A 23,555-nucleotide genomic window follows, 5' to 3' on the forward strand; every position below is an offset into this window, starting at 1 on the left:
CCTGTTCTACTAGCAGCCTCTCGGAGGGACAGGAAGGAATGAACGACCAATCAAAAGCTGGCAGACTGAGAGCCAGGAGACTCAAAGTGGAGTGAGAGACCAAGAATTGTGTACAAGACGTTTATTTTTGGAAGGACTGCGAGAAACAGCATTTAATAAAGACATGACGCATCGAGCCCACCATTGTGCGTAGACCCTTCCCAGTCAGATCCAGCCGGGCCTGGTCAAAGCCCTCAGGGAAGGGTGAAGATCCCCAGACATGCCTGATCAGAACTTAGTGACGGCGGTGGCGAAGTTTTCCAGGGCAGACCGAGCCTCTGAGGGCGGAAAGCACTTAATGGCATCCAGGGCTTTGTTTCCGTGGCAACAGCAAAGGTCGATGGCCGCTCTCACGCCTTTCTCAGCTGAGACTGTTTCCCAAAGCTGCTGACGAAAACAGACATGGCAAAGGCCTTCAGTGTGGGAGGCAGGAGCCAGCGCAGATTAAGGGGCTCATCGCACATACCTGAGTCCTGGAGCAGACATTCTGCCTTGGACCATGGTAAACTAGTTGATTAAACTAGTTAAATGACAGGACTTTCAGTAGTATGCTCATGCAGCAAGCTCATAAATAACTAGCCATAGGCAAATAATTAGTTTGATCCCTTCCCAGTTAACCTTTGACCCCCACGTTGCCCCCGCCTAAATGCTACTGCACAGAATTAAAGGCCTGAATTACACACAGAAAAGGAAGAGTGTGCACAGGCATAGACACAGTCACACACAGGCGCATACAGACACACACAAACTGCCACGCACACTGACACACATTGACACACTGACACACACATACACACACATGCACACACACAGACATGCACACATAGACACACATATGCACACACTAACACACACACATGCACACACACTCCTTCCCTGCATTTGACTCTCTTCAGACATTTGGTGACACTTGGTGTTGGATCTTGAGTGCAATGGGCGGGGTTAAAGGACAGCACACAAATGGACCGGCGTCTGCTTGGGAGGGGGCCGTGTTTAACGGGCAGTTACGGGATGGTGTTAACCAAAAGGTGTGTCTTTAAACAGGTGACGTATACGGGACAGAAGGACAGGGGTTCAAATCTCAGACGTGCTATCAGTGCCAGAACTCTCGGCTTCCAGCACACGGCCAGGACTGAGGACAGGACAGTGGTAAGTGAAGGGGCTCTGTCCCACTCTGCTTCTCTCACACACTCACACGCAGACACACCCCCAGCAGAGGTGCTTCTCCACTGTCCCATCCCATAGTCACCCTGTCTCCACATATCTGGCCCGGCACCATATCCCTGCCGATCCAGTTTCAGACACGACTCGATCCCTCGTCCCTCCACACTCTTCCTGCCCCCGTCTGTCCCTCACTTCTTTTTCATCTGACTTTGGCAACCAAATTTCCACCTCGCTATCGGTTACAGTCGCCTGGGCCCCACCCCAGACGGACGCGGAACCTGGGGGGAGAAACGCAGACTGGCTTAGAGTCGACTGCACAACCCTGCACTCCACATCAAAATCTCTGTAGCTTTTGGTACCAGACTGCTGGTCCATCACTGGGCCAACACACACACATACATACAGTCATTCACTATGGGTGATTTAGAGACACCAGTAAGTCTATCTGCATGCATTTGGATGTGAACACTGGGACATTTAAGCCACCAGCCCAGAGCCTCTGAACTGCCCTGTGACAAGAAAACATCTTCAGTGAAAGGTAAATTTTAAACTAATGCTGGATATGGTCGCTTGAAATATTCTTAAGGAATAACTTTTGTGACTTTTCACAACCATAAAAGTTATTGGACGTGACAGACTATTCAGATGCAAACATAGCTCTTTGCTGGCAATGCAAAAAAAAAGTCAAGTAATGATTTCTGCGAACAGGCCAGAGCCTGCCTGTGATTAGCCACAACTGGACGATTCACACAGAACTGCGAGCACATCAGTGCCAGAGTGAACGCTTGAATGACGTCACAGCAAGCAAGTTCTAGAACAGAGAAAGTGCAGCGTCTGACTGGCCACACGTGAGAAGATTATTATTTCAGGTGCAACCACCTGACAGCTGGTGTTAGGGTCTGCCCTGCTCGAAGGCGGGGGGGGGAATCAGCAGGCTGTTGGTGTTGCATGCGCACACACACTGTCAATGACAGCAAAAGGTAAACAGAAAATTATGAAACCAGCTCACCTTTGCATAATCAACCTGTTTCCCAGCTGCTTTTGCCTATACAGGACAGAGAAGGGCCATAACCAGAATATGATTAAAATGTAACACTGATGACAGGTAGATAAGCCTCAAACCCCATTTATTTCACCATTTACCATGTTACTTTGCCCAGAGCACTTCCTTATAACAAGTGGTTTAAACCAGTTTAATATCTTGCTTTAATAACTGATCTTTTTTATTTTTTACAGAATTTTTATCAGCAACATTGTACTGTATAGGGTGGTTCACTGCATTTTGTGTTCACATTCTTATATTATATCTATAGAAGACAGCAGGTGGCATGGTGATTAAGGACTCATGGAATATAAACATTTAATTATGTACTTAACTTGCATTTCCCCAGTAGAATAACCAGTGGTGTAAATGACTTGATGCAATTTACCTGATAGACAAAACCCTCAGATCTACAAATAAACTGCATCGTGTACTTCTACTGGTGCACACCCAGTCCACTCCTGCTGGCCCTTTATGACCCGTACCTGCTTCAGCTGGTGTGCCCACCGCTCGGGGCCCACTATCTGACGGTGCAAAAGCACAGGGGCAGAGTTCAGGCTCAAGGTCACCGGATTCAAGGTCACTGGGTCACCCGCACTGTGCTTCACGAAAGGCTGCAGGTCAGAATTTACCTGAGAGGAAACAGATCAAGCCAATCCAAAGCGAATCATGAAAACGCGCCAAGTGACATTTTAAATGAATAACCGACGTGCTAACGGCTTCGCCATGCAGGCTTTCTGTGTGTGGTGGCTTTCTGAGCGACATTACAGCGTGAACATGGTGCTCATTTAAGTTATAGGTACAAGAGTGGGCTCCCCAGGGATCCGGTCACAGTCTGCCTGCTCCCCAGGCCCTCCCCACCTTGTGAGCCAATGACATGTGCTTCCCATAGAGGTAAGCCAGGGCCTGAGCCTCCTTGTCGTGCATCGCCAGCTCCAAGGCTGCTTGGCAGCTCTTCGCCAACAAAGCACCATGGGACAGGAATGTCTTGTCCTCCCAGGAAGCCACGGTCGTGTCCTCGGTCAGGCTACTGTCCTGAAAACAACACCAAAACATGCAAACATGTGTATTCTCTTCCCCAGACATTCGGGAGAGTGCATCATCTCCAAGACAGCCTCTTAACACCAGAGGCAAGACCAAGACATATGCCTGTACCTTTATTTACTCATTTCTCAAAGAAAAAGCAGAATAAGAATCAAAAACATAGTGTCGCGGAAGAAGGAAACTTAAGAGGGTGCTGATACCTGTTCCCTCCAAAGAGAGGGATGAAACCAAACTCTGCAGAGAGCACGAAACAAACGCCGTGCTTTGCTCGGAAACTCTCCTCGGAGAGAGGCTGAGGTGAAACCCGAGGCGGTGACTTCATTGCCCTCCCTTCAGAAGCCATGTGCCAGCATGCAAAAGGAAATTCTCCAGGAGAGATACCTGCTACTACTGTTTACATCGCCATGCTTACAAAGTTTTTTTCTTTTGTTAAAATGCCTTCATTCATGATTTAGAGCAAAAGATGAATTGCCTTTGAAGACTCCCCCCCATCTATCCACCTGTCAGAATCACCCAAAAGGATCACTTCACCCTACAACCACATCATGATAACTGACAGATGCCTCCGGTTCTATGTAGTGGACATTTTATGGTCTGCACCTCAAGGAAATGCAGAAAGTTGTGGACAAACTTATCCTGGGCCTACACATTTTCTATAGGATGTGTTGCAACTGTTTAGCCATAAATCTACATGGTACATCTCTACTGCCCCTAGAGAGCAACGATGCTTCCCGAATTTGCTCTCCTGAAAGCCCCGGGGCAGAAGGCCAGGACACCATTAAGGGTTCTGAGGGGCCCTGAGGGAAAGACGCAGCTGATCATCAACACAGCAAATGAAGCAGTGGCAGCCAATCATGACAGACATCACTGTCTTAGGAAAGAGGACGTAAGAAGCTCACCTCTGCCCAGCTGTCACTCTCATGGTATATGCCCTGGACCAGATCCCCAATGGCGCTGGAGATCAGTTCCACCACCTGCAAGGAGACACAGATATTGCTGCTGAGGTTCCTCTTACTGAGAGACTTGTCATGAGAGAGATCCTGCAGAGAACCAGGAAGGCAATTTTGTTGAACCTTTGATTGAGATGGTCTAAGTGCACACTCTGCAAAAGTGAAAAAGTCAGCTTCGCATGAGGAAAGAAGTATATTCTCCAAGGTACTGAGCAATGGAGCTAGGTATCCAAGACTTGAACACAGGACCCAGTCAACAAGCAGCTGCAGATTGTCAGGAGCACAACCTTTCTCTAGAAGGTTCTCTCAAGTAAAACACTCAGCCTCTAGATAAGAGCAATCACGAGATCCATGGGTGGAAACTTTTATCTGAACTAAACTGAAGGTCTAAAAAGAGGGGTCAGCGGGGGAGGAGAGAATGCTTTTCATGTTTAACTAACAAAACCAACACCTTCCACCCGAGAGGCTTTTAAAAAGGTTTGTAATCTTTAAAGCTGCTCCGCAGAACAGCTTGTGCTGTAATTTGGCTAGGCTGGGACAGATGTGGACACAGGTGTGTATGTGTGTGTGTGTGCATGAGAAATACCGTAAGGGGTGTGGATGGATGAGGCCAGGCAATGCTCATTGACAGCTCATTATCACGTCTACACTACCATTGCTGTTTTCATAAAGAGCATTTACACCGAGCTTTGTTAATTCACATCTTATTTATAACCCCACCCCCCATTCCAAATGTTTAAACTGTGTCGTACAGATGTATCGGGTTTCCTGTCTACTGTGTCACACTTACTGGGGAGCAGATGGCTAATCAAAATACAGAAAGGTCAGCGGGGTGGGAAGGTTCATGAGACCCCAGGGTGGGCTGGAGACATCTACCAGGGGTAGCAGGTGTGGATACAGGAAGGCGCGGGTGAGGACACACGACCCTATAGACCTAAGGCTATGCTGTGAAACGAGGAAAGCCCCAGTGACCCCAAAAAAGTGAGTGGCCAGTCTCCCCACCCTTGAGACACTTAACCGTGGAAAGGAAAGACTATGAAGGAATCAATCATACAAGCTTTTAACCCCAGATACTACAAAGCCCTACACTGGGACCAGTGAGAGAATCCTACTCACATCATTCACACAGAGCAGAAATGCAGTGTGCTTAGACCTATTTTTAGCTGCTTCTCTGGGCCCACCCCTGCCAGACACTGCTGTGCCTCCTGAACCACATGGCAGGAGAACAGTGTCCAGATCTCTCTCCTGCCTGACCCCGGCATGGAGCTGGAAGGGGGCGGCTCCCCCACAGCTGTGTACCAGAAGTTGGCACCCCTGGAAATAGTGCCAAACAGCTGCAGGTTCACATCCCAGCGAGGAGAAGATGGTGCAGTCACACTGGCATTTTCACAGTGCCTCGCTCTTCTGCTGCCAGAGTGTACAGCGTTAAAAAGGAACCCTACATCCACTTGCAGCTACACACTGCTTCCTGCAGAGGGGGTTGCACTTTGCTCAAATTCACATGGCTTTTATCCTGAGAATTACTCAGCTACTTAGAAAATATTCATCGGAGACGATAAACCATGCATGTGGGTCCTGTGGTGCCGACCAGCCTCAACAAGCGGCTGATCGCTTTGCCCATAACAACAGGCAGCTTAATTGGCTTGGCCTGGTTCTCTCAAGGTTTTAAGTCATGCCCAAAAAAAACCTGTAAGTGGAACTCAAATCCTCAGTCATCATCTATAAACAGCAAGAAAATGAAGAATATATTATAGACTTAAAAAAAATGAAATCCACCCTTTTTCATTAAATCCAGACCTTTTTTATTTGAGAGGTTGGTATAAACACAGCTCTTTCTGAGTCCCTGTGCCCTCTGGGTAACCAGATCCTTGAGGAAATATTGAGGCAATCCGAGCTCTCGCGCAAACCAAAAGGACAATGCCCCTACAGTGTTACCACATGTGCTGTCTTAGTTAGCTTGGGAATAGAGAAAATGGGGGGTTTTTAAGGAAAGTATCAGATAAGCGTTATTCCCAAATCCAAGCGGATCGGGTATCGCCAGTGGGTCTGTGAAGGGCCGAAACCTGAGACGTCCCTGCAGATCGTGTTACCGTTTATACAAGCGCTGTCCCAGGATTCCTCTCAAGGCCGGGACACATAATACAGATCAATCACTCACTAAAATATGTTCTGGTTTGTGAAACGCCCAGAGGCCCGGGAGCAGAGAGGAATGCGCCAGGACCCGCCGGCTTGCGCCGAATGTCACTGTGCCGGCCCCTCCTTCTCTATGTGTGCGTGTGAATTGGACAACAGTGGTGACAGACTGTCCACAGGATTACGCTGCCGTGGCAGCTACTTTGCATGCAAGCATGCGCACGCACACACACCCCCACCTCCGGGTGCACACGGTGGAGAGTCACAACCTGCCAATGTGTCACCCCTCCACGGGTGACAACCTTTGTCAGAGTCACCAAGGCCCAGCATCCATCCAACAAATCCTTCATGGCGCATCAGACCCCCATAGCTGCTAAAGATGCCGTCATTTTCCACTTTGAGCGCCAGAGGCAAACAGGCAGTCATGCCCCGTGAACCTCAATCAGTCAATCAAGTTGTTTTTCAAATGTATAGCAAATTTGTCCATCAAAATAACTCAGAGACAAAAATTATGGGGGGAAATGTGTGAAAATAAATCTGTCAATCAATCAATCAGTTAAATTTTCTTATACTGCTCATTTCTCCAATGAAGCTGTCAGGAACAGCTTTACAATTACCAGTTTGGGAGTCTGGGAAGTGCTGAAAGTGATTCCCTAAGAGCTTATAGGAATGGTATTGATTAATGCTCCTGGAAAAGAAGAAAATCCAAGTGCAGCAGCCTGAAAAGTCTGGATTATTCTGCGACCCAAGTGTTTGGATAGAGCCGGTGGTCTCAGCTTAGGCGATGTCTTACATGTCCACGCTTGATGGATAAAGCAATAAAGACCAAGATGTAAATACATTTTCTGTCACCACAATCTGTGGGCCATACTTACCTACTTTCTGCCACCATAATCAAGGAAGGGTGTCGAAGTTTAATCATCTTCTCTGATCTCACAGTGATCACACACCCCAGGAATCTGTGCTTTGTTAGCATCTGTCTCTATAACACATCCACAACAGCAGTGTGATGCTCAACCAAGTGTCCTTTCAGAGCATGATAACAATTTAACTTTGTCTGGCAGTGTTGTTTACTTACCCTGTTCTGGCTGTGCTGTCTGAACACAGTCACAACCGAAGGTAAAGACCCTGAGGCAATGGCTGTCAGAACTGGTTAAAGTAAAACTTAGCTTTGCGTGCACCATGTTTGTTTTTCAGAAGCAGATTCACCTCTGTGATTGTGGGGAAAAATCACACACAAGTCCCATGCAATGATGTGTTTTTACAGAGAAGGTTGAAATCTTGCCCTTTGCCCTCTGAAATTCCCTTTCCCAACCTCTCCCTTTGAGAGTGCAAAAACAGCACTTATTTAAGTTGTCAGTGACCTCTGCTTACTTCAGCCAACCTCATGTTCATGTCTTGCTGGACCCACTGCATTTAATCGTTTTTACCTTAGCATTCTGGAACAACTGGAGTATGCCAACCAATATTTTTGGAGCAAGTCTGTCATGGTTTATTCTCCATTTTACCAAGTAACAGCAATTAATCTCTGGCGGTCAAGACAGAGCCAAAGCTGTTCCTACTGTCCAGGGTATTCCCCAGGGCGTTCCTCAGGGCTCCATACTCGGTCCTTTCCGCTCCACATTTACATTCATCCTCTTGGGAACAAAAGTCATCTGACAAGAATGTAACAAAACTAAACTTCACCCAGTTTTAAAAAAGTCCTTGTGCTCATGCAGCTTGACCATGTTTTGGATTCTTTACTTCTTGTGTGGGAGCAAGTTGTCCATTAGTGTTCATTTATCCATTCCAGAGGACCTGCTCTCTAGTTTTTCATTCATTAATAGACTAGTTCTAATTTCCTTCCACCCTTAATTGTGTGATAAGAAATTACTCCAGCGTTTCCAGAATAATATTCTCATTGCAAAAAAGACCAGTCAAGGTAACTGAATGCCACCTCCCCAAACGTCACTTCACTTAAACCCAATCCACTAGGTACAAATAAACAAGCAGCAAATTACCTAATGGAAAATAAAATACCAATTTTCAATTTGCTCTTGACATGTGATTCTGTTCTAAAGTAATGGGTACCCAAAATTGCCATTACAATAATTAGTTAAGGGGTTTTTTGCATAAAAGTCCTCATTTTGAGCGGTAAATGATCCATTGCCAATTGTAAAATTGCATGCAGCACTGACGTAAGCCAGCACTGACACCACACATTTTTCTCCTGTCCAAGTCCCTATTAATGCTTGACAGAGCTGTTAACTGAATGGCGTTGCGGGGCTTTACGTCCCTTTGCACGTACCTGCTGGAAACAGTCACACTGGAAGTGACTCTACTAGGACTAAATGATGAGAGCTGGATGTATCTGACTAATGTGGTGCAGCAGTGTGCCTCAGCAGGATTCAGGCTTTTGTCCAGGTTTGACAGAAACTTTCTTAAAGGAACTGGGGAGATTGCTTTGCTTTATCATTCTCACAGGTGTTGTGCTTGTATAATCGTTAGTCTGTAATGTTCTAACCCAGTTCTCAATGGAATCTGCCTCATACAATACAGGCACATGTGTTTTTCTGACCAGCAGGGGGAGCCTTAGAATGTCAAAAAGAATCATCTGTCTTTTTTGTCATGCAGATGGAGTTATGCTTTGGCACTTGTGCTTTCTTGTAATTTCCACCATAAAACTGGTTCCTTTGTGCTAATTGTGGGCTATACTTTATTCAGCAGTAATATACTTGGGAAGCAGTCATTTCCATTCAGGATATATGTATGTAGTCATGTGTCCTTAAAAGCCTCACAGTGGTCTGCCTCACAGGCTGGCAGAGCCGTGCTTTTTTCAAATAGGATGTGCAGTTTCTGGGGTTCACCAGTACTTGGAATAGTAAGGTTCAGCAATTCATATCGGTGCACCAGCATAAAAGTTCACAATGCGACTGCCCCAATTAAAAAACCGTGCACCGGCTACAATTTGGGTTTGCATTGCTTCTAACATCTTAGCAACGGTAAAAAACGATTTATTAATACATAATTATTAGTAGAGGCCCTATGCCTTTATTACTTAGAAATGTGACCAATCATTTTTGACCAATAATTTTATATTTAGATTAATTCCCCCTTCTGTGAACTGTTTCTGTATCTGTAGCATATTGAATCGCATAACATCATATTCTTTTGCATCGCATTGCATTGTGTTGAATCAAATCGTGCCAAATTGCACTGCATCACAATAAGGGCAAATCATATCATATCGCATTAGTAGTTGCTTCATATGTGTCTTTAATGTATCATATCGCTGGCAGTGCATCAAGATGTGTATCGCATTGGCCTCAGTGATGGAGATGCACATCCCTAACTGGTACCATACATTAGCCTAAGTTGCAAGATTTTGGAGCAGGTAGATGGTGTCTAAGAGCCTGCTGGCTGAGAGAGCTGCTAGGGTGACTGTGTAAAGGGAATGCTCCCTACTGTCCTAAGGAGTAGCAGGCAGTCAGCTGTCAGAGTGTCGTGCGGTTTGAACAGAAAACAAACAGCAAGGCGCAGAGCGGAAGTGCAACTGGAATCGGCTTACTTTCAAATGGGGTTATCGAAATCATCCAGCATGGAGGATTTGCGGTGTGTTTACCACACGAAGGGAGGGAGCGGGAGGAACAGAGAGTGTGTGAGGCTAGTGGTAACCTGGGAGGCACCCTGGACCGCAGGAGCTGACACACTGAGTAAGGCAGACTATATCTCAGCTTTGTGATGAGGTTAGGTATGATTTATCTATGTGGGGGGGGGCTATGCTTGATCAAGGACGACTTATTTCGCTTGTTTATGTTGATGTGTCATGAAATTATTCCCAACCATGTTTCACCCCCAAGTCAGACCATTCAACCTGCCCCTAATCGCACCCAGTCCCCCAAAGTGTACACCTGACACCCCTCCTCTCACCCCTCTCTTTTCACACTTCTTTTCCTGTACATCTCACAGTATTGTTGGTCTATCTTCTTTCACCTTCAGATATATGTGCGTGTAAATGCACCCTCACAACCTCAGAGCTACAGAATTGATCCGTTGATTGAATCAATCTGCTCCACACTGAGCGAAATGGACACAGGCGACCTATGTAGGCAGCATTTAACTCTTCTGTAAACACCATTTATGTCCCCATCGATATTCTGCACGTTCCTGGGGAGAGCTCCCATAATCACATACTCAAGCTCCCCCCCCAGTCAAGTCTTCCTTCACATGACAACTGGGCCTGCTGGGATTGCATGGTTCCCACAAACGATGCATTGTGATCACGCCTCCAGTTCAGTGGGATTTAATCCCAGGGGATAAAGTGTCTGGAATTATAACCTCATTCCAGCTGCCCGTCATCACTGGGTTAACAGCTCAATCATCAGGGTCTTTAGGGGACCAATGTGGTATTAGTGTGTGCGAGGGGGAATGAGGGGGGAGAGGCAGAACACAGAGATAGGAACCCCATCCCATCTCAACAGTGAAGTGGGCTGGTTTGGCATCTCCAGCTGTGCTTGCCTTGTTTCTGAACCCAGCATCAGAGAGACCAGCAAGTGGATTTAGGGGTTGGGGACATAAAATGGGCGTGGCAACTTTCCAGTAGTTCAGGTCAGCTGTCCACAAGACCCATTTCTGTCAGGAACAAAGTGTAGAACATTCAGAACGGAGCAGAGCTCGACTGCACACTGAGAAGTGCCATGCAGAGTTATTTTCCTTCCAAACAAACAAAAAAGAATAATGGCCACAATCCCACAGAGACCTTTCTTTTACTCTGATTTGGGACCAGTTACTTAAGTCCTGCACCTTAACCACCACGCCACCAGCCGCCCATCTTTTAGACACTCGGCTGATGGAACACTGCTGCCAACAGGAAGCCTGGCATGGTGTTGATGTTTCTGACCAACTGTTTCCAGGGACACATCTGCACACAACACATACCCACCCACCCCCAACGCTCCAGGCGGGAAGCCTAATAAAGGTTCTCCCGGGAAAAGGTGCTTCTGGTCCTGAATTTGGGGTGTTTTAATGTGCTGTGTGTGACCTGGGATTAAAGTGTGTGTCCGTGTGCGTGCGTGTGTGTGTGTGTGTGGGGTTAATTATGGCTGCTTCAAACGAGGGACTCTGATTTTGTACTGCAGTAGCATCCACCAGGGAAATCCGCAAGGAGAAGCCTACCAACGAAAATAATTGACTCTGCTAATATTCCCTTGGGCGCAGATTATCATGCTGTCTGCAGAGGCAAGTCCCCCACCCCCTCAGATGGGGGGCAGCTGGACCTCAGATGCATGCTTTTTCTGCAAGCAGTTCCCCACTTGTTCCTCACCTTTCCTCAAGCTGTACTTTGCTTCTATTCACTACATCCAGCAAATGATGACATCTACTGCTATCTGACCTGTTAGAAGAACTCATGTAGAACTCATCACCTCTACACCCCCCACCCACACTTCCTTTGTTTCACCCACTACCCCCTCTACTGGTCTAACCATACCTCTGCTGGGCCCATGGACATCATACATCACCCACCGCTCATGTGCTCCACCAGCTCCCCCCGGTATAACTCCACCCTCTGCCTGCTTCCCCACCCTCCGCCTGGCCATCCACAGAAGCACCTAAAGATCAGTTGTGCGTGGAAAATCATGAGTCTAGAATGTTACTATGATGTTGTACTTGGCAAACAAATAATTTTAACTGAACCAAAAGCCTGCATTTTCTAATATACACAAAACACCTCAAAGAGCTTGGCTAAGAGCCAGTGATCGCAGTGAATGGGCCCTAATAATCTCATTATCAGGAGGCCTCAACCCAAAAGCAGCAACACAACTCTGCTGTGTGGTGGGGGGTTACCTTGGTGTTGTTCAGCTGTGCGAGTCCGGTGCAAGCATTAGCCAGCAAGAAGTCACCGCTCAAGATAGCCATCTTGTTCCCAAACTGCATGTCCTTCAGCGGCCCATCAGAACGGGTCCACTCCTTGAGGTCAACAATGCCGCGGTGGACCAGGAAAGCTGTGTGGATCAGCTCTGTGATCTCAGCCAGGTTCCTCTGGCTGTGGGGACAAAGAGCTGCATGAGTCATCAGCTTACCCAGTCGGCAATGATCAGGCCTCCCAGAGGTCAGGAAGTCAGGAGAGCCCAAGGGCTTCCACAATCCAACCCGAGCTTCCACAGCTATGTTCAGACAAACCAGGCTGGAAGGCCATGGTGACCAACATGATGGAGGCTGCAAATGGATGGGGGCTGGGGTTCAGGTCCTTAAGGTTCAAACAGACATTTGAGGAACACTCAGAAAGGGGGTCACCAACACGCTCCGGTTCCCTCTTACGCATCCAGAGACACACACACTACTAAAAACCGCACACAATGTACACTGCCCCCTCCCAGAATGAAAGCACTCCTTTGCCTTTGCCTCTTATACCCTCATCTTCCCACAACCCTCTACTGCAAATCAGCAGTGTTTGAAAGAGGGTGACATGGGTGGGGGTTGGGGTGGTGATGGTGCTGGAGGGAGGGGTATCTATAAATAGCTCCTTCTTCTGGTTGCATGGCAACGTGGCAGCATCAGATGCCATCATGCTGAAAGGTTCCGCCCCCCCAGACACGCCTCCTTTTCTAAGGCATTCTGCTCTTATGTCTTTCGCCTACAGAGTCGCCGTTGCCCTAAAAGGCCGTGGGGGTGTGGGGGGGGGGGGGGGGGAGGGGGTGCCAGTCATCAGTAACAATAAGGACACTTGATTAAAAAATGACACAGTCTAAGCTTGTAAATTTATGCAAAATGCAGTGAGTCCATCCACACTGATATGGAGAATTGATCTGCAGTTGAGCAAAAGAGATTGGAGGATGTGGTACTCTGAGACCCATGCAGTGGACAGCCAAGGCTCTCTATGGTCACCCCCCTGCCCGTGACATGGGGCCACCTCTCCAGCCAAAATAAACCATGCACACATGTCTGGGGCCCACATATGTAACACACATGCACTCCCCAGTGCCATATGCAGTGTGGACGACCAAGTCACTGTGTCTGGTCAAAGACACGAGGTGCCATACGGATGTCTGCCTTACGCAGAAGAAGCTTGCCCAAGGTCCCATCTGTCAGACGGACATCAAAACATCTCTCCATGAAACCAACAAAGGTTTATTTCTCTCCCAAGGTTATGGGTGTGTGGAAAACACATGTAAAAAAAACATCCTACACAGCCCAGCAGTGTTTGAACAAACTTAAACACCAAGCTGTTTAGCTGTTTATAAATAACTTCTGTAATTACACGTTACTAAAGTCCCAGACCATGCATGAGGCAGTATGAATGCGGATACAGACCCTTCGACAAGGTCCCAATAAACACAGTCCTCATTACGGATGGCTAGATATGTCACGAGATATTTTTAAATATCTCGCTGCAGCCCATTTAAAGCATATGGCAACATTTCACAGGTGCCCCACAGTGTCCAGCAGGTGGCACTGTGATTAATGAGCCTGTGACCAGAGTGCTGGTTCAGGTCACAGAAGAAACTCTAATGTATGAATAGCAAAGCCCTTTACCAAAGCTGCTTCTCGAAAATAAAATATGTGGATTGAGGACTGGATAAAACATAGAGAGCCACTACCCCCAACCTCAAACCCACCCCCCCCCCCATAGGAAGCAGAGCAGGAGACATGTTACAAATGTTGTGAAGACCATCCCCTGGTGGCATCAATCAAACCCTACCAGCGTCCTCGGTAATGAGGCAGGGGGGGGGGGGGCTGGATGAGGTGATGGGAGATTAGTCACCGCTCGTTAGTAGAGCTGTGCATGAGAACAGCCCAGACAGGTGAAAAAGGACAGTTTCATTACTGTATTAGTGTGTGTGTTGCTGATGTATGCATGACTTCACCAATGTCCCTCAGCACAGGCAGCACAGTGGCTGGCCATGTGAACTCTGACACCACACCCCCGGCCCGCGTCCCTGCAGATCTGCGGGTGTGTGGTCGCAGGTGGGAAATGTCTGTCAGCCTCACAGAACAGATCCTGTGCTCTTCTACATGCGTGCGGGGGCGGGGGCCGGCCAGGCAGCCTCTCGGTCCCTCTGGGCACCGATACAGCAGGTCAAATTGCAGTAACGTCGTCACACGTTGTTTTTGATGGGTGGGGTGTTTAAATGCCATCCACTGTCTGGAAATGGCGGTCCATTACACCCCCCTCACTCTGAAAATACTGTCAGAGACTGAATTGGCCCCCTCAGCCCCATCTCACCAAGAACACCCACAATCATAGTTCCACACTGAAGGGAGCTGCGTGCCGGAAACGGGAGACACCGGCCTGGCAGAAGGGCCTAGGCCTGGAACAATGAGGTCACTTCCTCGTCTGGGCCCAGCGGAAGAATGGGCTACTGCGGGGGACGTGACCAATAGGGTGGGCGAGGAGGCCAACAGGACTCCCGTCTGGCCCGACACCCCCTCCCCAAGCCCAAGGCGTGCCACCGCCCCGCCAAGAAAGAGGTCATTGAGACAGAGGCAGCTGTGGGCCAAGCTAAACAGCAGCTTCTGGTAACCCCTTGGCACGGAGCGGCAACAAAATACACCTCAAACTGCCCGCCACTGGGCCGCATCCTGCTTTTTCATTTCCCCATCCCACGGAAAACATGGTGACGAGGGAGGCGTGGGCAGGCCAGGGGCGCGTTGGGGCTGTGACCAGACCCCGGCTCCAAATAATCAAGTTCGACAAGATCAGGAAAAGCACAGAACTCAGTTTCTGACCCACTTCACAGAGCCACGGTTATATAGCAATATTCCAACTCTCTGAGCTGAGGAGTGAAAACAAAAGCGATCTACAGCTCTGCTGTGAACCGGGCTTGATCCTCAGCCATTAGCAGACTTAAAAAAAAACAACAAATTAGCAAATGGGTAATAAAGGTAAAAATGAAAGCTGGGTCACTTTGGATAAAAGACCTTACTGAAAAACACATGGCAGTTCCTGCTAACATGAGACCTTCATTTGCTGTGACGGTCTTCAGAGAGTCAGGGCTTCTGCATATTGTTTTCAGCAGTGAAACTAAAGACGGGACTGAGATTTTCCACGTTACAGACCCTTCCTGAGTGTCACAGAGGGGCCCATGGTGAACAGCACTGATTAATCGCCTGTCCCCACCGCAGATAACCAGTATGAACAGCGCCACCTGGGAGCAGGAAAAATGCACAAAGTCTGCGTGTAGGGAGCGCCAATGTTTAAATCATTATCATCGTCATTATACTTCAAGCCAGCTGCCACTGCAGCAGGATCCGCCTCTCCCAGCAGCACAGAGAAGATGAAGCCAGTTCCAGCCTCTCCTCTTCCTCAGTAGCAGGCTGAGCGCTTTCTGGACAGATGTGAGTATGACATGTTAACCGGGAGATGGAGAATCTGGAAGCTTCCGGAAACTCACACGGCACATGTACTGAAGGTCAGCTGAAACAGCGCTAAAGTAAAAGCGCAACACAGCCATGCCGATTCAGAGGTAAAGGAGGGGCCACCTTACCAGCATTAAATGCAGGTGCGTCTGTTTCATCCCTGCCCCTCTGATGTCTAATCTTCCTGAAAAACTGACTGAAATCCCCCCCCCCCCCAAGAGCCTGTAGATGGGAGCAGCAGCAAGACCTCACACAGCAAATCCCAATGCTGATAGTTAAATGGTAAATGTGAGTGCAGACCATGTGTTAGTTGGTAAGAGTGCTTACCTGGGGTAAATCCCACTGACCATATCCTGCTGCAGGAGCCCAGAGGAGGCGGAGCTTGGACCGGCTGCCTTGGACATCAGCAGCACAACTAGGCCCCGCATCTGCAGGTTGTTTCTGCTGTCATGCACAAAGCCCCTGGAGACGGGACAAGACAGGCGTCAATCAAGCAAAATCCGGAGCACGGGGCAGGAGAGGGGGGCGCAGGGCAGGAGAGGGGGGCACGTGGCCGGGGTGGAGCGCGGAGCTGACACTACGGGCCGCTGTATCCTGCCACCTCGGTCTGCTTGTGAGCACTAAGCAGGACTACAGAGTGGAGGCTTGGTCTGCTGTAGACATGGCGGCGGGTGCAGAGAGACCGCTGGCCACAAACCGACGCTGCCACTGGCTGCCTGCAGACTGACAGGAGTCCAGCCTCAAAGTGACAGCAGATAACCCAGGAGAACCTAATCCCACAGCCCCAGGGCACGAATGCCGAGCAGTGGCCTTTTGTGGTCGAGGTACAGGTGGGCCGATGGCACAGGGCTACAAACACGGACGTGTCACCTGAAAGCTGCCCCTTCAGCTCTCATTAACTGGTCTGAGGGTCTGGTGCTGGACCCTTAAAGGAGACATTTCAGTAGAGTTGCCAGAAAGGGAAGGAGTCAGGCTCAGAAGACAGACAGGGAAGCAGAGGGTGATTAGGGAAAATGCACCCCCACAAATGTGTGCCGTATTCCTGCACATTATCCTGACAACAACTGGTCCCCCCTTTTCAAATCTATCTAAAATTCCTTCACATTCTACTTAAATGGGGGGGGGGGGGCAAACCCACAAGAGAGCATTTGCCTTGGCGTATCAAATGCCCCATAATGCTCAGTAATTGCATGCAAATGAGATGCGAAGCCTTGGTTAATGAGACGGTGTGTTACCCTCTCTGCCTCTCCAGGGGCAGAACCCTTCATCTGAATCCCCCTCCTTCCTCCACTGCACAACAGCAGAATGGCCTTTAATTGCAGTTGGGAGGGGGGGTTAGATGATGCTGTTATACATGCCCCCCCCCACCTACCGGGCTGACATTAATTTGCAGTGCTGCATGACGACCCCAACCACATTATCGGTAAAGGCCCCCGACATGTATCATCGCATGCAGTAACACATGAACCTTTGCCTCTCGCACCCCCAACACACAGACAAGCGGAATGGGCCAATCGCAGGGCAGAGGGAGGGGCCGGGTCTGAATGGACAGGCCATACAAGCGATCCCAAGGGGCCGCTCAGGACCTGCACCTGTTTGCTGAGCGTGTGCGGTGTGGAGAGCTAACAAGGACGCTGGCTCCTATCCCCTCCCGGCAGGTAAACAACGTGGTTGACATGGAAACAGTCCCTGCAGCCGGTACTGGGGCACCCCCCCATTCCCCCGGTGCTGTACGCAGCATACTGAGCGGGGGGTTAATGATTCATACAGACTGCGATCCACTGGGCGGCTAACACCGCGAGCATGGGGCGATCCTGAAAAGCAAAATAAAAGTAATGTTTCTGACTCAGGTGTGAAACACAATCTCTTTCTGACGGTGGGGTGATGTCATGTCCACTGCAACCAGAGACCTGCAGTTTTGGCCGAGATAATTATATGTTTAAGCCACCTGAGACCTAATCAATTGTACAAAAAGAAAAGTAAAATAAACAGGATCCTTTATGACAAACCTGTCCAGGTTGTGGTGGTTGAAAAATCCATACTGCCACAGGCAGGAGCGGTGATTCAGCCCCAGCAGTTCGCATGTGCGTCATTATTACAGGAGGCGTTTAACTGCGACCCGCTGGTAACGTTTGGGTTGGGGGCAGGCCTCACGAGGACAGTCAGCAGTCAGACGCACACACACGATGAACCAATCCGGAAGCAGCCGGACCACAGAGACTGCGATTCAGGGCCACATTATTAATGTCTGTGCCACGTTCAGAGCTATAGAACATCCATCAATCACATCAGCTGCCATGCATGGGGGTGGATGGACAGGGGGGAAAGATGCAGAGTTAGCCAAGGCAGCAGTCTCACCGCAGGGCCGCATTTCTACATCACCCAGCCACACTACCCAAGTGCAGTACGAATGCGCTGACTTACGGCTACATTTCACAGCAATTGAGTCTGTGTGTCACGTGACCTGGTGGCCCAGAGCAGCTCGGGATGCTGCAGGTTCTCAGCCCATTCCCACGTGAAATTGCAATGCTGGAAGCAGCTCCACAGAAAGCCGTTACAGATATGCGTGTGTGTGGGTGTCTGTGTATGAGGGTGTATATGTGTGTGTGTGTGTGTGTGTATGAGAGAGCGAGACACTGCTGTCTGTGTGTGTGTATGTGTGTGTGTGAGAGAGAGAGACTGTTTTATGTGTGTGTGAGAGAGAGAGAGACACTGCTGTCTGTGTGTGTATGTGTGTGTGTGTGAGAGAGAGACTGTTTTATGTGTGTGTGTGAGAGAGCGAGACACTGCTGTCTGTGTGTGTATGTGTGTGTGAGAGAGAGAGACTGTTTTATGTGTGTGTGAGAGAGCGAGACACTGCTGTCTGTGTGTGTGGACGTGTGTGTGTGACACTGCTGTCTGTGTGTGTGTGTGCGTGTGTGTGTGCGTGTGTATGTATGTGACAGAGGGCAGTGGTGGCTTGATGGTTAAGGAAGCGCACTTGTAATTCAAAGATTGCAGGTTCGAATCCCCGACCAGCAAGGCACCACTGAGGTACCCTGAGCAAGGTACCGCCCCCAAGCACTGCTCCCCGGGTGCTGAATTAGCTGCCCCCTGCTATGTCACGAAAATCACATATGGGTTAAATGCAGAGGACACATTTCGTTGTTGCGCACTGTGTGCTGTGGTGTGTTGACAATGACCACTGATCACCAAATTCGAAATTCAAAGATTCGAATATTTCTGCCCGTGGCAGAGCGTGAGATTGGGGGGAGGGGGGCATATCAGGGTGATGAACAGGCACTCAGGGGCAACCCGTGTGAATAAAACATGGAGAATTCTGGCCCACGTCAGGCTGGGCGGAAGGACTCATCAATGAATAGAGAGCAGGATTTAACAAGACACCAGGCCAATAGCCTGCACCAGCAGGCAGGGTGGGACATGAGAGGCACAGGGGAGAGCATGTCATCAGCCAGGCCATCACACACACAGACACAGCAGTGTCACTGAAACACACACATACACAAACACACACAGCAGTCACAGACAGACAGCAGGGTCACACACAGACAGCACTGCCTTACACATAGACACATGGCAGTGTCTCTCTCTCTTTCACACACACACATAACACACAGCCCAACCCAGCTGTCAAGCAGTAGACATCAAGTGGGGGGTGGGGGGTGGTAATTCAGTCCATCAGGTCACTTAGCAACAGCCAGTAAATAAAAGGCTGGCTCCTAGGTGACACTGGAGTGTGGGAACACACAGCAGAACTGAGTCTGATTTGATAAGTAGTAGGCCGTACAGGGGGCACATTAAAGCAGGGGTCAGCCGCTTACAGCCTCCTACAAAGTGGCCCCCAATAAAAAATGATGCCCAAGGACTTGCCCGAGCTTCCTCCAGCTTGACCCTCATTAGCTGGGTCCGGGCTAAGAAAGTGGCCACAGGGGGTCGCAGAACAAGTGGAGCAACAACCACAATGCAAGCAGCGCAATCAACAGGCCCTGCCTCCATGAGGCCCCACCTCCTCACAGCACCACCTCCCTTTGGCCCCACAGCACCACCTCCCTTTGGCCCCACAGCTCCACCTCCCTTTGGCCCCACCTCCCCACAGCTCCACCTCCCAGTGGCCCTACCTCCCACATCCCCACCTCCCCTTGGCCCGGCAACCCTGCCTCCCCACACTACCGCCCGCTTCCAGGTCGCCATGTCATGTGCGTGAGACACAGTGGGCAGATTCTCAGATAAATGTGAGAATTGGCAAGTCCCCTTTGACGCTGAAATCTAATCATAGCTCACAGAGCACATTTCTGAAAGAAAATTGATTTTTTCTCAATTTATTTAAAATTCACCAGAGCATAAATATAATTTTCAGTATAATTGAGAAAGTGCCCATGTGCCTCTTGCTTTCTGGGTGTTACAGCATGTAGTGTTACATCTTTCTTCTCACTGGGTGGGGGGGGGGGCTGTCGAAATGAGAATGCTCTCTGTCCACATGAGAATGCTGTAGACACCAACACCAGCTGGGATGGTGTGAATCAGGTGGCTGTGCGGGGCACACGGGAAGGTGCCGGCTGCCCCTGCCACCTCCGGACTCTGCACTCCGGCTCGGGCTTTGCAGGTCTCCCCGGGTATGTGGAAAAGCTGAGTGGGGGGTTCCCACTGCCCGTCTTCTCAAACCACACTACACCAAAACTGCCAGAGTACAGGGGCTGAGATGCACAGCCTCCATCAGCACCTGGACTCCCTACTGACTATTTCATGTCTAGCCTAGCTAGTCAAATGGCCAGCACCCTGAATATTGCGCCCCCCTATGGCCGTGTGGATATCATGTTTACAGAGCAGAACCGTGGCGTTGTGGGAAGGAGCCGTGCTTTTTAAGAATGGAGCACGGAGAGGAGAGGCCGCAGCCGCCTGTCTGTGGCTCAAGATATTTTTGTCTGTGTGGCGTCTCGGGGGCAAAGACGCAGGCGGGAACATGAGCCGGGTGACTGAGGGCCCAGACTGTCAGAGGGCCACTTCACCGATGCTACAACACCAAAATGGACACTGATATCGGATTTAGCCGTATAGGTTATTACACCCTTGGGCTACGGTTTCCAGCACGATGGTCTGCCGCGCAAGATCGAGTTGCGGCTCTCTCCCCGCAGGGCTCTGGGCCTGGAGGACACACAGAACTTCTCCCAGCAGGCCACAAGTACCACTGTGGAGACCACCGCCACTCCCGAGTGTCACTTTTGTAGAAAGGAAAGCTTAGAGCGTGGCAGTGGTGGCTTGGGCTGCCGCCCCATCACCCTCTGACCACCTGCCTGCCATGACCTCATTTCCTGCCTCGGCTTCCCTTTTAGCCAGGTCATGTGACAGTTAGCAGGTGACACAGTGTGGATTATAATGATATAACCTGTAATTGGCAGTTAGCGACGGCTGAAAGGACACATGACACCGCTGTGTTGTGATTTCGTGGTCAGCACTTTGAATCAGAGAAGTTGTGCTGCAGTCCCAATAAGCAAAGTCACGAAAAAATATCAGAACAAGCATCTCTGAAAATCCCCTTTGTGTGTCACATAACCGGAGTACAAGCACATATTCTTTTTATAGGTTTCTTCCTTGAATCACACGTTCCGTTTGGCATTTTTATCACAATGAACGTGAACTGTTTTGGAGATCCACCTGTGCTGCGAATCTTTTGTTCTGATGGTTTTAATGACCGTACACCCGTGTAAGAAGCACAACTCAACTGCCTTGTCTCACTCTTTCTAATGTTCCTAAAAGACCCTAAGCAGTAAAAAAAAAATCCATGATATTAAATGGACAAAAATGGCATTTAGACAAAGTGTCAGAATATAATTCTGCCATTGTAGAACACCAATTTGTTATCCTGCACGCAGGGATTTTGGGTTAAGTACTTCGTCACAGGAGATGCCTGAAGTAGCGGATCCTCCCATGAGACCTGAGAACGGCGTTTCTCCGCCACCAAAACTGCGGTGACCATCTTCCACAACTGCGGGTGACTGACCAGGCAAGCTAGACGGACCGGAGATCTGGGATTTAAGGTAGCGTTTTCCGCGTAAAACCCTCGGACTTCACCATTGGTTTAAGGGTTTGAAACGTGAAAATGTGGTTACCGCGTAATATCGGCTATCGATTGGGTAAGCCCATATCTGTGCAGATCAAGCGGGCTTCGAACTGGAATTAAGTGACAGGGCAAACCACGGGAGGGACTCGGGGCTTCCAGAAAACTCACAGAAACTTTACATCCAGGTCTCCAGTTACCTTAATCATTTAACATACGTCGAAACAGCTGACATCACAGTCCATCTTAAAATGAAGCACGATAAAACAGACCCGCGTTTTAAAATTAAAGACTCTATGGGAGTTTAACTGAAAAATCTTTCACGGTGTGAGCACTGCGGTGCATCGACGTGTCTGGAAATTTATGCGACAGGCTGAATTCGTAATATTGCTGTCGTGCAGCATTTTATGAGACATATTCGGGCAGCTCGCTTCCGCGATCAGCCTGGCCGTAACGAGCAGGACTCCACCAAGGGGCGATGCCTTCTCAGAAGTTCTCACCCACCCACACCCACCGGAAGCGCCCTGGCAGAGCGGACCGTACCTGGCGGTGTTCAGCAGCGGATGTTTAGTTCCCACCAGTTTCCTGACGTGCATCGCCACGTTGCTGAGCTCGTCGCTAAGCAGACAGCGCAAGCTCATGAAAGAGGTCGGATAGCCCACGATTTTCTCAGCATCCGACACCACTTTGCTCCAGCTGGAGGGCGACGTGCTGGAAAACAGGCTGATGCTCCTGCGAGCCGTGCAGAGGCGGCCGATGCATGACGCTTTGGCTAGCGCCACTGCCATTGTCACGGACTTCAGACTCTTAGTTACTCATTCGAAAGTAATAAAATGTCTTCCTAAAACCCACTAAGTAATTTTAAATGCTCTAGATGGAACTGTAGCCGAACATCAGGAAGCTGAGCACAAATATATACCCCTTTAAGTAATGAGACAGTCCAGATTAAAATGTAAATAACAAAAGTAATTGTGCTAATATAAGATACGGTTAGATATTACGAAGATATCGCTGCTGTCTATCATAGGGGTTCCTTTGAATCATCACGTAGACTGTGACATTTTCGGGCAAACATGCTCTATACTGCTACGGTCATTTAAAGCCAGCGAATTCCAATTTGTAAGTAACCCGTAGAAACTATTCCGTTATTTAGATTTCGTTAAAGTAGCGCTACAGCGATAAATTACTGAATCAACTGACAAGTTATTGAGTATCGTGTCATTTCAATGGAGGCTGCCATCTTTAACAAACTGGAATTCGGCATGCCGCAAAGCTTAACCTGTGAAGCGCCGGCGCCAACTGGAAACGCCGGATCTAGAGTTCCGCTATACGAATCGTATCGTGCATGTTTGTGGGTTTTCTTTAAATCTTTTTGTTTGTTTGTTTGTGTGTGTGTGTTTATTTCGCGTTTGGAAATGTATTTTCATAGAGACTTGTGTTCTAGTCAAAACGACAAAGTGTGATTTGGTTTCCATATTCAAACAAAAGTTTTTGAAAGACTTTAAAATGCTTTATGAATATTTTTCGTGCAGTGTCCCTAAGGCATTGTAGGGGATGGGCTTGCACGGTGCTCCCGAAACTCCCTCGAACCTCGTAACATGCACACACTCTCTCGCTCTCTTCCAGCCAGCCTAAGCCCCAGACGACACTGGAGTGGGTTTTCCAGTCTTGGGTCTGTTTGTTTTGGGAGGGCTGGGAGTCTGTGCACTGCTGATATGCACACGATGATTTATGCTCGGCGTTGCTTATTCTCCGGCTCGGAGGCCCCTGCTCTGAGCCAGTCTTTAAAAGG

The 23,555-nt window shown here is 49.0% G+C and overlaps 2 protein-coding genes across 12 annotated transcripts in view; one reads left to right on the plus strand and one right to left on the minus strand.

Moving 5' to 3' along the window:
* The window catches only part of sobpa (sine oculis binding protein homolog (Drosophila) a), a 72,168-nt gene that overhangs the window by 4,356 nt on the left and 44,257 nt on the right, over positions 1 to 23,555 (plus strand). For 6 of the 9 annotated variants that reach the window (XM_023834653.2, XM_023834651.2, XM_072699385.1 and 3 more), the window contains one exon: positions 1,084 to 1,188. Coding sequence is in view for 3 of the 9 variants with exons in the window: in XM_023834644.2 (XP_023690412.2) it covers positions 1,000 to 1,188 (189 nt within the window). In the remaining 6 variants the exon portion in view is untranslated. Of the gene's footprint in view, positions 1 to 407; positions 542 to 906; positions 1,189 to 23,555 lie in introns of those variants that run through there. The other 3 variants (XM_023834644.2, XM_023834645.2, XM_023834646.2) reach the window with 2 other exon arrangements.
* pdss2 (prenyl (decaprenyl) diphosphate synthase, subunit 2) lies at positions 107 to 23,027 on the minus strand. Of its 3 annotated transcripts, none has more exons than XM_023834659.2 (8): positions 22,307 to 23,027; positions 16,036 to 16,170; positions 12,196 to 12,394; positions 4,189 to 4,263; positions 3,107 to 3,280; positions 2,731 to 2,877; positions 2,213 to 2,248; positions 107 to 426 (listed from the first exon to the last, which is right to left on the minus strand). In XM_023834659.2, exons 1-8 carry the CDS (start codon positions 22,549 to 22,551, stop codon positions 268 to 270), a joined length of 1,170 nt encoding a protein of 389 aa, XP_023690427.1. In that variant the 5' UTR covers positions 22,552 to 23,027; the 3' UTR covers positions 107 to 267. The 3 variants fall into 3 exon arrangements, with proteins under 3 accessions (XP_023690427.1, XP_023690428.1, XP_023690429.1); XM_023834660.2 differs by having other exon boundaries at positions 107 to 423; positions 22,307 to 23,026; XM_023834661.2 differs by lacking the exon at positions 107 to 426 and adding an exon at positions 1,188 to 1,481.

The sequence above is a fragment of the Paramormyrops kingsleyae genome, chromosome 14 (genome assembly GCF_048594095.1).
Source record: "Paramormyrops kingsleyae isolate MSU_618 chromosome 14, PKINGS_0.4, whole genome shotgun sequence".
NCBI lineage: Eukaryota > Metazoa > Chordata > Actinopteri > Osteoglossiformes > Mormyridae > Paramormyrops > Paramormyrops kingsleyae.